At 39.4% G+C, this 19,029-nt stretch overlaps 1 protein-coding gene across 2 annotated transcripts in view; it reads right to left on the reverse strand.

Moving 5' to 3' along the window:
- LOC137331478 (ephrin type-B receptor 3-like) overlaps positions 1 to 17,293 on the reverse strand; it is an 89,952-nt gene extending 72,659 nt beyond the window's left edge. For both annotated transcript variants that reach the window (XM_067995301.1, XM_067995300.1), the window contains exon 1: positions 17,156 to 17,293. In XM_067995301.1, coding sequence (XP_067851402.1) covers positions 17,156 to 17,210 — 55 coding nt within the window. In that variant the 5' untranslated portion in view covers positions 17,211 to 17,293. The remainder of the gene's footprint in view (positions 1 to 17,155) is intronic.
- Between the last annotated feature and the right edge of the window lie 1,736 nt (positions 17,294 to 19,029).

Below are 19,029 nucleotides of genomic sequence, written 5' to 3' on the forward strand. Positions count from 1 at the left end.
TAACATTCAGCACACACACTATGAATTGATGTTAACATGCCTTGCCATCTTCAGCACCTCAGTATGCTCATCGCAACATGACATATCTGTGATGGTGCTTAATATTGCCTTCTGTTCTCTTACAGGGCCTTCAGCGACCGCTATGACAGCAGAGGGCAATTCCTCAGAGGACTTGCTGGCCTCTGAGGGTGCACCGTCACATGAGTGTGCCATCCACCAGCGCAGATACTCACACCTCGGTGGGTCCTAGTCCGCAGTTAGTTGGGTTGGCACCTGGTGAGTTACCACACATGTGTGAGCACGAGCAGACACTGGTGGCAGGGGCAGCTGCAGAGAGTCCGCATCATTGGGAGCACTCTTCTCCAGGATCTGCTCAGCTGGACGCAGATGCTGAACCCTGGGGGCCACCCGTTAAAAGGAGAATGATCAAGGAGCAGCAGCATATTTGCAAGGTACTGGAACAGGTGCCACGCACACTCTCCACAATAGCGCAGAGGATGGAGGAATCCAACTCCTGCATTAGTGGAATGGTGGCACAGGTATGGGAGGGAATCTCTGAGATACTGTCACAGGGACGTGAGGGAATCTCTGAGATAGTGTTACAGGGACGTGAGGAAATCTCTGAGATACTGTCACAGGTAAGTGCGGGAATGTCTGCGATGGAGAGAAGGCTAGCCTCCATTGAGCTTCAAGCGCGGCTCACAAATGAGTCCATTCAGGCTCTGACAATGGCCGTTCGGACTCAGGCTGAACAACATTCCGCCACCTCAAATAGGCAGACAGATACACTAGCACTGGCCTTACAAGGTATCACACATGTCCTCCAAACTGTTGTCCAGCAGAGTGGTAGAGTGATATGGCCATGGACCAGGGGAGGGGTGATGGCAAAAGGGGACATGGAAGTGGGGACACCACTCAAAGCACTCCCACGTCTCACCCACTGTCCCCCTCTCAACCAGTACCCACAATGCTGCCTCCTCTCCAGGTGGCCGAGTCTGTCCCTGCACAGGTGCAGGTGGAGCAGTCTTTGGAGGAGCCCTCATGAGCTCCAAAACCCAGAGGGTGTAGGCCCAAAGTATCTAAGCAGTCAGGGCATGAACATGAGCAACCTGCCACTACATCTGCTGCAGCCACAGGGGATGCACCACGTAGAAGTAGTCATAAGAGAAAGGTGAAGGTTTTGTGAGCACGAAGGGGATGCACAAGGGTGTTTCACAGACTGTCATGTTTTTCATTTACATATAGTTTTTGTTAAAGTAACATTAAATTTTATGATTGTCACCACTACTGCCGCGTCTTGGCCATTCTTGACTGGCTTTTGTGATAGCACCCTTTCATGAGATTCACAATGAATGGTGACACTTGATGCCACCCATTGGGTCACTTTACAGTGGGTGTATGTGTAGTTGCAGGACTGTTTTGCACAGGGAGGACTGGGCGGCTTGGTGTGGGCACTGCTCTGCCCATGGGTTCCTCCTCCTCCTCCTCCTCCTCCTCCATGTGGGTGGCAGATGTGAATGGGACCTCCTTAAGCAGCTCCCCTCTCAGTTGCTGCCCTGTGTGCTCTTGTGCAGGTGCCTGTGACGCAGCACTTTGTTGTGGAACTCGAAGTGGTGGAGGTGGACGCCGTGCCTGGCGAGGCTGGTGATGTCGCTCGTCCTCGGATGTAGTGGTGAATGCAGCATGGTACCCCCCATCCTGAAGGTGTGAGTTTGAGGCAGTCCGCAAAGTAATTAAATATGTGTGAACAGAAGAATTGTGAGTGGAAAGTAAGAATTTTCAGTGAAAGCACAAACTTTGTCTGAAAGAATCCTGCTGCAATAAGTGACCTTTTCTCCCCATCTGTCAAAGAAGCATTTGAATGTCCCGCTGGCTGCTGGCTGAAACACGTCTGTTGCAACATGGAGTGTTTCTCACAGCACAGGAAACACGCTGAGGATGCTTAAAAATCGCACCCATCCCTCAATGTGGAGAAAATTAAGTAGTTCAATTGTTTAAACTATCTAAACAATTGTGTCAAGTATCATCCCGCCGGCTTTAATTGCCGGTGGGACTTCCGCATTCGGGAGGCACGCGCGCACCCAGAAGTCTGAACCCAGAAGTCTGCACCCAGAACCCGGATGTCTGCATCCCCAACACACCCACAATTTCCCAGGAAAACTGAGCCCAAGATATTTCAGGCAGAATTTGGGCAACAAATAACTATTGTTTACCGATTTTAAACATTATGTGTAGGCCCTTTAAGCCAAAAATTCAAACCATTTGCTTTCAACTCCCCTTATTTCTCAATGCTTCACTGCACTGCTTGATGTGGTATTGAGCCAAACAGGCCAGGAAGGTACCAAGTTTGATCTCCAGTCTATGCCAAGTTAGCTATCTCAGTTGGAAATGCAGGTAAGATACTTCAAATGGTCTTTGCATCTCTGGAATATGGAGGAGAAAAATAGGCAGGTTTTCCGCCCATTGATTACTATCCACATAATGCTGCTGGTAAATGTGTATGTTAATGGTACTTGAGGACAGGGTTGGGTTCAGCTGGGCTGCTACCCATAGTGGAATAGCCTGCTGATATTCACTATCTAGGCTTTTCTATCACGTGGAGGCAATTGGCAAAAAAACTGAATAGAAAATAAATTGTAATTTAAATGTTTTCAGTGGAGATCACTTTTAGTTACTCCTGGCTCGTATACTTATGCCATCACCTCCACCCTTCAATCCTCAATACCTGGCAATCAACAGATATGGCAGCATAATGCAATAATGCACACTTACTGAAACAACAAGAGTTTAAATAAGGTGAGTGAGTGGCCATGATCTTTTTGCAAGGCAGTCATCTTTGCCTCCTACATTCATTATGGGCCAGCTGTGTTGCACTGCCATTTAAGTAGCAGCGAAGGAATAATCTGTAGCTGCACTTTTTCCAACTGGTTTGGAACAAACCACACTTTGTAAATTATCTTGAAAAAAACTGAACATGGGCCAGGCCAATCCATACATCAAACAGCAGGTTTCAGATCATATGTACCGTTAACCAGCACATTTAGTAAACCTCATATTATGTCGTATCCATAGTATTACAAATTTACTGATTTACTTACTTTTATCCATGATTACAAGCTCTGCAAATACATTGTGGTCTTTATTTTCAGTAGATTGCGCAGTCAGTACTTTTGACTGTTGATTTTCTTTTATTTGAAACCATTAAGTTGGTTAGTTTAATCACTTTAAGTGTTCTCCATAACTATAGGTTTGTTAGAATAATTGAAACCAGTACCAATTTCAAATTCAGATGAACTGACGACCGTGCTCTCAGATTCACACTTCAACATGTTTCCATGGTATTTTAAAATATTCTAAAAGCAATGTAAAACTGTTCAGTTTAAAAATATCGAGGGTGGGCATGGAGAGAATGTAGGCAACATTCTGTGTGGCCTCTGCTACTCTAACATTTTGCTTGTATCGTAACAGAACACAATAAGGCATGAACTTCTATGAAGGCAAAAGAGAACTATGGGCCAGGGAAAAAAATTGCGCATTGACTTCTGAGAATGGACTCAGGCATGCACTGGCCTGGAACAAAAGCATCTGACAGGGGTTAACAATGATGGCATCATCCACCTCCTAAAGAAAGTTGATAGTTAATTGCACAAGACAGAATTTTTTTTTTTACACACAGCAGCCCCTTGCTTCAGTTGCTGCATGCAGAGTGCAGTCAGTTATACAAAACTATTCTTAAGGAACAATTATACCAAGGGAAAAAAAAACTGTGAAAATGGTAATTTCACCAGCTAATGAGCTACAGGCTGCCCTGCTTGTCTCTCGCCTACCAATCTGCAGTGAGCCTTGACTCAAATGAAAGAAAATGCTGCAGAGTTCAGGAGAACTTGAGCAACATCTCAGCAGGCAGTAATTCATCGGAGAAGAATGAAAATCACAGTATCGTCAAGCCATGCAGTAGGTCTTAGCATGTTAAAAGTACCAATAGACTTCTAGATCTCTGTTGGGTACTTCCGTGAGATTGACTAAAAGCTGAATATTTCCTAAAATTTATTAACATTTTTCCTTCACTAAGATACGCTTTTCACTATCGTAAACAGCTATTTACCATTAATGCTTTCTTGTATAGTGCATAACCCGTACCATAACAATAGTTTGCATGTACATATGAAGCCACCATGTTGGAATATGGCCTTGTTGAGCTGCAGCATGTGGGAGCATATCTGAATTCAAAACAAATTAGCTCTGTTTGCACACAGAAGTTTAATTTTTTGGAACTAATTTATTCAAACTAGTCTCACTCGGTTTAAAATATTAGTGTCTTCAGTGCCATAAATTTTAAATACTACAGTACATTTAGAAACTGGGTGGTCCAATACATTAGAACACTGGACTCAACCCTGGGAGCCAGGTCTGAATCCAGCTCTAACCGATACGATGAGTCTCTTTCTGCCGGCAATGAAGGTTCAAAATGAAAGAAATCTGGACAATCTTAATCAAGTTCACAATTCATTCATTGTCTCACAGAGAAGCCCTAGGGATGGCTGGCATTGAAAGTGAAAAATTTACACTGGTACAAAAGGGAGTGCTCGTCTGAGATTGGTGTTAACATACATTGTTTGTGTTGCAACAAGCACTCAGGAAACTTTGCTGTGCATCTGTTCTATGCTATACCTAATCAAGGAGTGCTTAATGCTGACATCAGATGCTAAAAGTAGAAAAAGTATTCCAGTCACCATTGCTTGCCTTGATATTTACAATGTTTTTATCAATAGAAGACAGCTGAATTCAAAGGGATGGGCAACTTTGGGTAATGTTGTAACTTTCTGTAACTTTAAAATATAACAAAATTATTTATATATATAAAAACTTTATTTGGTTGAGCAGAAGCCAATATTTCTCCCATAAAATGCACAATTAGATGTCTCTTCTATCCATGATTGACCAAAAACCTCAATAATATCTTTGCATTTTCCTAGTGAGGTCCTATTTCCTAGGCTACATCCTGTCACAGTCACACACCCCATAAGTCATTCATTCATAAATCTTAAGCACTGCAGTCAGTGCACATAGGGCCAAACTGTTCTCCTATCGTCATTGCATAAGTGTGAATAATTAAACAGACAATGAGCAACTTACAAACCAAGGCTTTCTTCCTCTCCAATTTATTCATATTGCAATGAAGTAAATCTACTGTAGATTTATTACAATGGTCTGGTCTGTCTGGATTTTTTTCACATAGACATTACAATACGGTTGCCAATGGTACAATGGGAATTCTTGCTAAATGACACAACTGTGATTTAACCATGGACTAATTAACATCTAAAGTCGAACGTTTTCTGAAACCGTTTACCTAACTATACTATAATATCAGGAAAGTTGGGAGGTAGTTAAAAACCTAAGTACCAGGCCCTCTTTCTGGCTCCTGCTGACAGAAAATTATTATAATACAACATTCAACTAAGTGCTTCTTATTCTTGTCAACAAGATAAAATGTGTTTGCATTTAAAATAAACAGATTGAAGTGCATTTACGGTAAACCAGTGAAACTAATATATACCTATTCCGCAAGATCATAAAAATGACTGCAGCATTTGAATATACACCCTAGAACTTAGTCAGAAAGTTAAAGAATGTTATAAAGGGATGAGTCGACTTAATTTGGTTAGGTATGGGTGATGGTGTGGGTGGAGTAACAAAGGGACTACTGTCTAAGTTTGGCATTGGCTTTCTGAAATGCACAATCACTAACCAGTTCCTGATCACAGAGGCAGCCCCAGGCAAAAAAGTCACACTCTGTGAAACCTTTTCTCACGCTTTGCACTGTTTTATTAATGCACACATCTTACCTTTTACTTTGCATGGCTTCCTTTTATGTGGCCAAGTTATGCAGCAACTAATAAATATTCACCATGGTATGTAAAAAAAATAGCTGAGTCTTTCATTAAAAGTAATAAGATTTACATTTGCAATGAGTGCTGAATGTATTTTTGTTTTATCTACGTAATAGTTGCTTAGACTATTTTAATTTTGTTTAGCCCAGGGGCCAGAGGCCAGCTGTGTTTGCTGTTACCTAGACATTTTACAAGAGTTTTGTAATTTTCTTCTATTATCTTTATTGACTGTTCTTATCTTCTGTCTCATCCATAAAAAAATTATAGTGTTGTGGTTTAACAGGCGAATACTACAACTATTACAATTGGTATTACCTCACGGATTGTTTCACAGTCTCAGCAAAGTACAAAACCTCTCAACACATTGATGTTTAACTTCTCTGTAAAGCCCAGATGGTATCTGTTCCTTAAAGGGGGTTTGCTATTTAGTAAACTGTCTTGCAAGGCAACTTAGCCAGCACACTATCATCAGTGATGTGTTGGTGAAATTGTATCACTGAATGCACAAAGCGCACAAAAAAATTTAAACCATAGTTAGTAATGTGAAAATGGCATTGCAAAATTCTTGCGTTGAAGTAGATATAGCAGCTGTTGCAACACAGTGTTCCCAATGGGCAACAAGATGATATTGCAGCAGAGTTTTCACAGCGCAATATTCCTACACTTCCCAAATTCTTTCCAATTAACTCAAATGACTAGATTCCTTAACACAACTCCACAATAAATGTACCATACGTAACACACCACAATAAATGTACCATACATAACACACCACAATAAATGTACCATACATAACACACCACAATAAATGTACCATAGATCCTTGTCATTAACAACAGCTCTACATTTCACCACCATTTTAGCAGCCAAAGTACTAAACATTTTCATCTAAAAGTATTAGGCTAGTTGACATTTTCTTTTCAAATTCCATAACCAATGATACACCATGTATTTTTTTTGATTGGATTTGCAAAGTCTTACTTTAAATGCCAAACGTTTCAGGATGAAAAGTGTAACTTCAAATATTCAATGATTTATGAAAAAAATACGGTCAGTGTAAAGCTGATTATATAGCAGTGATTTTATTTATGAAAATCATCCAGTAAAAACATAACAACATAATATTATACTACGGCATTGGGAGAGCACATATAAAATCAATCCTGACTGTCTGGGTTCTCTGATTATCAGACATAGTTTGTATGCAATTATGGGTTAAAATGTGTTTTGTCAGGATGGTAGTAGAATTAAAATCTGTTGTAGTTCTAGAATCCTGATCATGCCTCTAAGGAAGGTTACCCTTTGTATTTCTTTCTTAAAATACCCGGTGTTGGACTGGTTGATTTTATAGGTTAGAACATTATTATTTTACCTTTGGGAGCTGCACTTATATTCAAGCCTGCCTAGTGGAATAAATCTTTGACATCTCCCCAAATCCTAAATAAAATGAGTTCGTGCAATCTAAATCCAGGTCTTAGGAGGACTGCATCCATAGCACAAAACTGTTCACAATTTGACTCTAACTGGCACCGAATCTTGCTTAGAGAGGTCATCAAGATGGTAGTTGCAACAGAAATTGTTTTTCTAAGTTTGGGGTTAAGGAGCAATGTTTGACAATGTACAAGAAGATTTACTGTGCATCTGATCTGGAAGTGCTCGGTGTTGTCAATGGGTACAAAAAGTAGGAAAATGTTCTATTACTTGTATGAACATTCCTTACCTTGAGGAGTACAGGAAGATAGAGTGTTTTTTTTAATAATTAGCATAATACTGACAAAATTTGAATCCCAAAGTGTAGAGCATAATAAATGGCATCAGCATACAGAAAATATTTTGCCTTATACACTGAGAATTCTGAGTTTATTGTATTAATGCTAAACTGAATTTACCACACCCTAGTTTTCATTATATACTCAATAGGGACATAACCTGAAATTAAGTGGTAATGAACCGGTCAAACGAGTGTCTGGCAATTTGTGGATCTACATGATGAGTATTCACCTCAAAATGGCTAGCAGCCGCTTCACAATAAATGAATATCAGGCACATAAATAGTGCCGCTAATGTTTCAATAAGATTTCTTCTGCCATCATATTTATAATACACCAAGAAATGTTCTTTTGCAATGGTGCATTCTCAATTCCACACAAAGGTCGTGTTAGCAAATATCATTTTTCTTCTGAACGTAACGAGAAAACAAACAAATTAATTTTGTGATTAGATTTATTTTCTCATTTCCCATTTTTTTTAGAAAAAAACTTAAAGATTTGATAAAACAAAAACAGAAGTACAGTTGGATATAGAGTCTATGCTAGGATGGGAAGGCTGCACAGAGGGCCTTATATTTATCGATGTAGACTCAGTGGGTGGCACAAGGAGGGGCAGACCCCTCAGAATCAGCTTGTTTTGAAGATGTTTTGTTCTCCTTGCAGCATATATATCAGCACTGCAAGATGCATGAACTATGACCCTCTCCTACCATCAAGAAAAATCTACTCCTTTGCATGTACAAAAATTAGATGTCTCATGCAGTCTTTATGCAGTGGCTTTCTGGTCATTATGAGTCACTCAGTAATACCACATTAAGCTTGAATATTCAATATTGCAGAAGCATAATTTTTCAGCATGTAGCATCAGCTAGCAGGATCCCCAATGCTCATTAGTTTTTTGGAGGTGGGGAGGAAGAAAGCCCTGGCTAAGGAACAAAATGTTATAATTCTGTGCCTTGGAAACGCTAACATTTTGGACAAGACTTAAAAGCCAACCACAGATAAGGCCCTATATAAACTCATGCATTATTATTATAGTTATAGCTCTTTTTCAAATTAAACATAGGTTTGTATCTTCCAGATGAAAACAAGGATAATGCCATGATCCTGGAATATTCCTTGACTAGTTAAATTATTATTTTTTGTGAATTCTTAAAAAGCCAGAGTCCTGAACTTAAGAATTACGGAGCACTGGTTACCATAGTTAAAATAGACTTTTTGAACAGGTGCGATGTCTGGAACAGGCCACGATGAAAACTCTGTTGCTGTGCTGCCATTTTGTCTGCTGCAATAAGTCTACACTTGAGTAGATTATATACAGCGGCACAAACTTTTTTAATACTTTATTTAAAAAATATTCTTGGTTTTCTCCCTCAGTTGATACTCTGAAAACAGTGGCTTTAAATTATTTAATAACTGTGGTTACTGGGACTGCAGTTGCCCATAAATTTATCATTTTAATTTCTGCTAAAGGCACATTAAAGATGGTGAATAACACTTTCTGGACATTGAAATAGTTTTGCATAAAGATGTGGTAAGTATTGAGATGCCACCCATATTTACATAGCCCAGGTTAAAATCAAATATTTAATAGCAGTAACATTTTCTTCTAGTTTCATATTTGATACCAAACTTGTGGTATAAACCGAATGCTAGATGATAATTCATTGAATATATAAACTTATTCTGTTAATTACCAAGACTTACAGAACTCACTTGTACAAGTAATGCGTATGAATTATTTGTTCCTTTCTATCCTAGACCAGATTCTGTAACCAATGGTTTGAATTTTGAAAAACTCCCAATGAACAGGACTGTTCAACAGGCACCACTGAGCATCCACTCTCTCCCAGAGACATTTACCCACAGTATAGTTCTTATACAAATATACCAAACACACACACACACACACACGCACGAGAAAGATTACAATACATGTATATCGAGGCCTCGAGCATTGCTTAGAGTGAAGCAGCCTCAGAGTGACACTTGATGTCCCAGCACAGCATACCACATCCCGCCCCACATACATACATACAGGTTGCCTCATTGTTCTAGTGCCCAGCTAGTCCACACATCATCTGACAACACAAAGAGCCAAACTTCAAACTCCATTTTCTCATCTGTAGTTTTATGAGCTGAGCCATATTTGTCTCCAACTTCAATAAATTCCCTTCACATACACATACACACACATATACATATATAACCACACACATATATACATACACACACATACATATGTATACATATGCGCACGCACACACACACACACACACACACACACACACAAACTCAAGGCATGCAATTCATTACAAGGAAGGGATGTTTCACAATAAAAACTTGTGCTCAGCACTAACTGTAGGGGCAATAAATAAAGTATAATAAAAATTACTCTTTGATTCAAAGCTAAACAGTTTGGTAATTTTATCACATGATTTTCAAGGGCAGCAATTTATACTAATTGGGAATTATTGCGAATCACTGGGGGTTTTAGACTCACAGCATTCATTCTTTAATTGTTTGTATTTATCTCAGTGATGTTTGAGGTTGGAAGACAGTGAATGTTAGCAAGATTTTACTGGATCTGTCTGTCTGTGTTGCCAGTTACAGGTCTCAACAAACTACCAGCACGGCAACACTGTATGATTTCCTGGAGTAGAGGCAGGTACAAACAAAGAAGGAAGAATACATGATATAATAATGGGATTCTAACAAACAAAAACCTTGATCCACACCTAGAGTGGATGCAGTGCACAGAATCAAACTGTAATAAAGTGGGTCCTGTGCTTGGCTGCTGGTCACAACAAATTGAACCCACTTATACCTGACTGTAAAGTACATTTGGTGTGTGTTATAATTTTTCAAATTTACCTTCTGTTCTCACTTACATAACCACATAAAAATATTTTGTGCAATTAAACATAAACTGGTTTGTTGAATTGGTTTATACTGAAACTATTTACTACAATGAGCAGACACCTCTGTTGTTTTTCCTCTTAGCTTGCTTTCCATTATTTTCTTTTCTCTATTTAATTTTTCATGATTTTTCATGTAATTACTGAAAACTGTTCATGATACTAGTTTATTTTAGTACCCATTGTACCGTCCGTCAGATGCTGTATTTCAGATCAGCACTCCCTCTTTTCAGACCCCATTGTATTTGTCCCTTGTCTTCCCTTCTCTTTCATTAATTATCTTCCTGAATCCCTACTATTTTAAGTCAAGCTATCACAGTTTTGTGTTCATTCTTCTTGCATCAACTTAAACTCTCACTGTCTAAAAATGTTTATCAAAAAGCAGCAGACATTGACTGTAAAACATCTGGCCAGCTGCACACACCATCGATCACTAATTTCTACCCCGCAAAGGGAGGAATCAAAAGCTCCATTAGTGCTGTGGAGTGTCTCCCCTTCCTCAGTGAAGCACACTCATGCTCATTGTTGTCTAGGAGGGCCCTTGACAGAGGGAGTCATTGACTTTTTTCACAGGCTTGCCTGCAGAGTGGGCTGTGTGAAGTGCTATCAAGGCGCTAGTTGTGTATGTGTATAGTTGATGTTTAAACGTGATCCTTTGCCTACTCAAAAAAATAGATTTCACAGCCAGCCTTGGGAAATTAGGTTTTTCTCACACTCTTTCTCATCTATCTGTAAGGTTTTAAACTACATATTCCATTCTGGCATTTATATATTTATGACCCACTATGTCCTAGTGCTCTATACACATAAAAATAACAGCCCATCTCCATTTGTATTCAACATCAATTTGAACAAAGGCTATTTGAAAAAAGTCAATCGTACTGAAAATTATTTATTTTTGCCTAATACAGTTCTTAAAATTTAGATCTATTGACTTGTAGTATAAAGCGAGCAACAAAAGACAGGCTTATTGTCAACACATTGTACTTGAGAAATACGGCCTCAGGACCAGGAACAAGCTTGCAACGTATCTTTCTCACAGCTAGTCAAAGATGATGTGGAGATGCCGGTGATGGACTGGGGTTGACAATTGTAAACAATTTTACAACACCAAGTTATAGTCCAGCAATTTTATTTTAAATTCACAAGCTTTCGGAGACTTCCTCCTTCCTCAGGCAAATGTCTGAGGAAGGAGGAAGTCTCCGAAAGCTTGTGAATTTAAAATAAAATTGCTGGACTACAACTAGTCAAAGATGGCATATGAGGATTCAAATTACAATTTCTTTCATTATCATGGAGCTTACTTTCCATTCAGATTGTAAGTCATGATCTCTGGTCTTTGATTCATGTAGTGTAAATGTTTCTTTAATATTCACTGCAGTCTGAATTCAATTCAGTTTAGAACAAGGTAGTCTTTGAACCAGCTAGAGGAAAAAACACCAACCCTGGTATTATGGAATCAAGGGAACACCCAACATGTTTCACCACTTCATGCTGTATTTTAAAGGCAATATTTGCATTTTGATTACATTTGAGGGTCAAAGTTTACATACTAACACTTTTTTTTTAAATGTCATGTTACTATTCAAAACCACCTAAGGAATTAGTTAATGTTTGTACTGTAGGTTAGCCTGCAGCTGCCTAACATACAGCTCCCCCTTTCATCTAAGGTATGACACTCGGTCTGCTATCCAACCCACTCACTACAGTTCTTTCAATTGTTAGTATTTACATCTCCTAAAAAACGTACTAAAATATACACTATTTCTGTGTCTAGTACCTTACTCAACCAAATTGCTGTTTTAATCAAGAATGTATGGCCTACAAACCCCATGTAATGATGTAATAAATTGACATGAATTAATACCCATTTAAAAGCAAGGGACCAGAATGGCAGAAACTGGTTAGGAGAAGATGGCATTAAAAATGAGAAATCAAAAATAATTAACAAAACACAAGCAAGAGATCCTCAAGATTTTAAAACAAATTGTTGAGGAAATTAATGTGACCTTTTGCAGCAGTGTCCTGCACTGCCAAGACTCATCATACATTTCAAATGTAATCCAATTTGCATGTCCTTTTCCCAATAAGGCTCTTTCCGTGTTGAGCCAATGCTACCTCTGCTTTTCCATCAGAAAGTTCACGACCTCTCCCTGCCCTCTTGATGACAGTCCATGCCTCAGGATTAAAAACTGCAAGCTCTCAGTGCACTAATTCTGCAATTCATCATTCTAGTGCAAAGGGACAGCGTCTGTGCAAGGACTCTCCTGTAGATGCTTCAGAACTGGTTCCCAAAACATCAGCCTCATGTTAACAAATACTCGATGTTAACCTTGCTCAATAGCAGAGGAAACTAGGCATCCAAGGCAGATGGAAATCATGGAAACAAAGATGTATATGATCCTTCCATCTTAATTTATTTCTGTTGTTATAAATTAATTAATGTTATCTCCAGACTACTGTCCTGGCCACAGCCTGAACATTATTGAAGACAAATAGAGGTGCAATCGATTTTGTGGGTGTCGTTAGTTTAAACAAGCAGCTGTTCATTTACCTAAAAGTGCACCATTTCCTTTTTTTAATCTGTGGCAATTCTTCGTTTCCAGCTGCCTGGATTTCCATTATCTGTCCACACACACCACCAGTCTAATCACCATTCCTCAAATGTTTGTTCCAATTTACTTTTGTGGCAATCTACAATGCAGACGTTATACACACCTCACACAGCGATAGATAGACGAAAGAATAAGATACTTTCAATAGATCGAGTTGTTCGAGGATTTTTTTTTAGTTACACGAAATGTATCGAGTTGCAAGCGAGGAACCATTTACTTTGTGGCGCCCTATAATAAAAATATTATCAAAAGTCTGGATTAGAGATGAGCTGTTTATAAATAACTGGAAGCTTTGCCTTGCATTGTACTCCCAAGAGTTGTAAACCGAACCACAACTCGTTGGTTATAATGAGGCAAAAACCACTCCTCAAAAAGGAAAACAGTGAAACACCAATTCTTCTTGCAGTTGTTTACTTAATGTGCTGTCATGGTATCTGGGGGATTTGCTTCCTTTAAAAAGTCCACTGAAAGGAACTGAATCCGTCAGCCCTTGTACTGAAAACACCACAACATGCAAGCACGCAACCCTGAAATCAGAATCTACACCGGGCTGCCACGTGAACAGGTTTTTACCATCCTGCATTCTTTAGATCTGTTTCCCTGATGGAAATATGGAGGGAAGGGGAGTAAAAGCCAACAGTAATGTGCGAAATTCTCTTCAGACAAAAGGATCCCAGGAGCAAACTGAAATTCACACCGTCCGACCTCCTTCTATTTCTGCCTGGAATGAGGGAATGCTGCAGAACGCGCCATCAGTTCATCGGGATGCCGGGACTCATAACACAGTACTCCCGCCTCGCACTGACCACAGTCCCGACTGCACAGCTCGGGCTGCGGCCGCAGCTGAACGTGTAACACGTGGACCTCCGTCTCTTGATAGCGAGTGGCCCATGCCTTGCAATATGCCAGTCCGGCTCCCGTGAACAAAACGTTCATTAAGCACTTCAGGTCTGCTGATGTGTCCCGGCCATTATTGCTCATTGTAATGATTCGCAAATATAAGATATCAGTACGTGGAATTTCAGTAATAGTGTTATTATTTATATTCCCAAAGTCCAGTGATCTGTACAGGGAATGTAAATGGATGGTACCAATGTAAAACTGATGCTTTATGTTTTGTACGTTTATCAATTTCATTATGGTGCATTACACAGGAATTTATAATGCCAGAATCAAAATAAAAGCATAATTAATACAAATTTAAGCAAAAGCACTACTGTCATATTTGTTTTAAAAATGGATTAATCCCATTTTAGTGCCTCTTGATTCCTCACATGATTTGGCTTCTTTCAGTAAGTTGCAGTGAAAATAAGCAAATTGAAGTTTTCAGTTTTGCAAAAACAAACCCTGAAAAGTCCTAATGGGTATATTTTCTGGTTTTATTACTGGATGCAATATAAACTATCAAAAGTTCTCATATGATTAAATATCGTGCTTACACCTTTAAATTTGTATAATACATTCCTTTTAATAACATATATATCAAATTCTGTAATTAATGGTTATGATGAGGTCAGAATACCCTAGAAATTTGAATTCTTACTGTTTTGTTAAGTGGGCATATATTAGATTTGGAGAATTCACTGGGCAACCTTTTAAAAATACATTTCCCCATATATGCATTTGGGACATAATTTATACAAGTTAGGTCCCAAATACAAAAGTTGGCAATGCATGTATTTTATGGTTGACTCAGTTTTATATGAACAAATGTGTAAATTATATGCAGGGGTTAAACACTCTAATTGTACATACTTTCTGTGAATCTCCTGGCAATGTAGCATTGGAGATGTATAATTATACGATTCCGCCCAGGAAAGCCGGGTGTTGTTTTATGAAGTTTTTGGAGAAGATCAAACAATGAAAATAAACGCTCCATCGATTTGCCAGAGCAATACATAACAGAAATGACGCTGAATTGGCGCAGGGCTTATAATGGGAATATTTAGTCTTAACTATGATTTGATGGAAAGCAATTCTCTCAAAATGAGACAACCTCGCCTTGTTACCGTCGCTTCGGAACAAATAGCCTGTGTCTGGTCGCAGCTCTGGGTAATGCAATTCTTTGGGCTCTTGTATTCGGAACATGTTCGAAGGCGGCAGAAGCGAATTTAGCGCAGGAAACATTGCTCTAACTACTGTGATCCTGTTCGTGGGGAGAATTTTAATTGTACCCTGTTAATCGACGGCCCAGCGCGCTGTGATTACTCTGGCAGTTCAACTGTATTTTACATAGAACACAACAGTTTACTACAGTGAGAATTTACAACAATTAGCATACTGCTCGTTGACATAAATGAAAATACGATATTTATATCATATCCCACGATTTCTAGCTGTCACAGTCAGTTACTAAATATAGCTGTTTAAGGTGTTGGATGTGTAGAAGATAATTACAATCTACGCTGAGCTCACATTCATTACATTATATGGAGATCTAGAACCCGGGCCGCTAACTTTGCTCGGTAACTTCCCATTATTATGTAAAATCCCATTATTGAGTAAATGCCCTTGTAAAGTTCCATGTTATGAGGCCGACTGAATAACTTCTACATATTGTCCAGTTGAAAGCTTGAGACCAATTGAACGGTTATCGAAAGCATCATGGACGCCAACAATCAAAACTGATTTGAGGGCAACAAATAGTTAAAGGCAATCTGACCACTTTTTCGGCGCACACAGACAAAAATGTAAACTCGCCTAATGTTGAATGTAAGTTTCAACGACTATAACTGTCTATAACGTTCCAAGAGTTTTCCTTGTACCTCGGTTGTAAGATGTAACAGCAGCTCCTACATATATTTGGCAGCCATCTATTTCCAGTCGATACAAATTCCAGTCAACCTTGTTTCTCCAAAACAAGGCCAACGTAGACGAGACTTGCCGTTAATGAATATTTATTTCTGCGGATACCAAACTTTAATTTGCATTCATAAGTGGCCGACTCCACAATTAGTTAAAATACTCTCAAACTCCGAACACTTTGATTCAAAATGACTCGGATTTCTAAACCATCCTCGGTAAATCTGAATGGGATAGGGGACGCTGATACATGAGCTAAACCCCACATAAAACGTCACCAAACTTTTTTTTCTATCTTCCGTCGCAAGAAGTTGCTTGTTACTTTGTTTACCTTGGCTTCTAAACTCGGTAATTAAAAAAAAACAAATCCTGCACTTCCGAACCACATCACCGTTCCAAAGATCCGGGCTTCCCTGTTTATCACTATCTTATCTTGTTTAAATTTGCACCGACTGAACAATGGTGCAGTGTAGGGGACAGCTCAGCGGATCATGTAAAAGTGGTGGTCCCTTTTACCGCAAACTGACTAGTGGCCTCGACATGGAAGAGAAAACTCCAGGATGTGAGCTTTAACCGCCAGGTAAAGGCAGCTTTGGGCGATCGTGAGAGTGGATCGCAAACTTCCTTCACATAATTTTCTCATCCCCACAAAAAACATAAACGCAGAATCAAACTGCAATCCCCAGAATGTAAATTCCAGTAATTCTCGGCTGCACCACGGAGCACTCTTGCCAAAGACTGTTCAATATACTTGAAATTTCAACCTGACCATTTCTTCCGAGTATAAAATACATACTGTACAACTATCTAAACGTTAACTATATGCATCGTTTCTTGCATTACTCATGTAAAGATACCAGAAACCAACAAATACGAAGGAATGAACTCGAAGTAACAAGTTTATGTAGCAACTGTTTCTGTATAAACTATACGTCCATAACAGGGTGGCTTGGTTTGAATAGTCGGAATTACTCGCAAAACATAAGGAAACACATCTGAATCGCTCTGTGTTTTCCTATCAGGTAGACTCAGAGACTTGCATGTAGCTGCCGCGATCTTGTTGCCTTCTCCGAACCCTGTATGAATCCAATGGAAATTGTTGCGTTTCATGAAATGTTAAGAGTAATGGGACCTCTGAAAGAGACAGGCTGCCCTACCTTCAACAGCCATCGTTAGCGGGAAGAAGAAGTACAAAAGCACCGTGATATCCATAATGTTAACGCTGGCCACTTCCCCTCTCCTAGCCTCGTCTTATTCCAGTGCTGAGCTCACACTGCTCTCTCGATCGCTCTGGCACTTCGTCAGGAATCAGTAGTGAATGAGTGCGGCTTGCTGGGAAAGCCACTCGGGTTGTCAATCAGCAAGGCCAGTCCGCCCACAGGCTCTGCGCCAGAGAGGCTGGTCCCGAGCCTGGATGGTGTGGACTGAGCGCCTTCTACCGGCCGCCAGCACTCCCAGCACTTAAGTAGCACCGCAAACTGAACGACAACGGACAAATGGACACCGGCTCTTTCACAAAAAAAGCTGCAGGGCTTCACCCGGATTTATTGATGTATTATTGAAATCACTGAAGGTCACACAGATATTGCTGATTCATTGACTACAGCACAGTGTATAAAGCGTATTGACAAATAGGTCATTACACAGGGATACAGGTGATTTGTTTATCGATCTCATCAGTCTATTTGTCATGTTGGCATCTCACCAAGTGTGGAATCTTCAAAACCCAGACGTTGCTTCGCCAGACTGTTACACCGCTTCTCCAAAGTGTTATACCTTTTAAGTACCTTTTATTCATATAAAAATTATATAGCCCGCGATTTTTAAAAAGAACTAGTATTTTTCTGAAATATATATATACTGTATATATCGTTGACAATAATCAGACCTCAAGTCTGAAGGTTGTGATTACTGTAAAATACAAAAAGTGCTGTTTTAACAAGGAACGCACATCTGTTCAGGTGTAAAACAGACTTGTCGGTCTTTGACGCTCAATTTAATTATAGTCTTTAATAGATGAAAACACCACAACAGAAAAATAGCGCAAGAGCTGAAAATTAACGTTTTAAACTGTTCAATGCATGACGCTAGCCATAATATTTTTCGTCTTTTATTGAGAGATACAGAACATTGTTTACAACTGGCTTTGCAAGTATTAAAAAAAATAATTTATTTCCAGTGTGAAGCACCATTTTGACTGAGCACAGCTCATGTTTCCTCTTATAAGAAAAATAGCTTTTTTTGTAAAATTTAACGATCATCAATCGAAGCAGTAGTTCAGTGTGATATTCCTGTGAACCATTTGGTAAAATCCCATTCATTAACAGGAACAATAGAAAACCTGCAAATCACATTACACCTATAATAAGGATTCTTTCGCACTTCCGAAGGAGTTAAACTGACTTCAGTGGGATAACCGATGAAACATTCTGGGTCCAGCTGTGGACTGTGATTTACTTGTACGTAATGGTTCTGCAAAAATGGAGAACATGTCAATTCACCCACAAGTTCCCGCCTGTAGTAAGAATTCTACTATACTTGTCTTGGTCCCCTTATCGACTTCTCCTAGTTCGGCTAATTCAACCGGTGTTGCAGTGTGTGAGCTGCACTAAGGCATAAGAGCTTTGCAGGTATTTGGTCACAATTCGAACAGTCTCGATAGGTTTCCTGTTGTACCAATTTCCCCGTAAACTGTCTGCAACCGCTGCGCGTAGACGAATACTATCGTTGAAAACTAAGCACATTACGCGCATTACTGCATTCAGTGAATATTCACCGAATTTACAAGGACGTTTCTTTCTGAACATCCAAACAATAAATTCGCCTGAGCAAAAAAGGGACTCAGACCCGTATTACTTTGTGTTAACAATGGGGACAGTTTGGAACGTGAATCCTGGAGCATGATACTGAGTCTGGCTGAAGATTGGCAGGTACAAAAATATTCTTAACACATCAGAATTTAAAACAAATGTCAGAGCTTGTCAGCAAAACGGTACTTTAGTCGAAAAATACAATTTTATTGCGCAATTAA

This window comes from Heptranchias perlo, chromosome 13 (genome assembly GCF_035084215.1).
Source record: "Heptranchias perlo isolate sHepPer1 chromosome 13, sHepPer1.hap1, whole genome shotgun sequence".
NCBI classification, from domain to species: Eukaryota; Metazoa; Chordata; class Chondrichthyes; order Hexanchiformes; family Hexanchidae; genus Heptranchias; species Heptranchias perlo.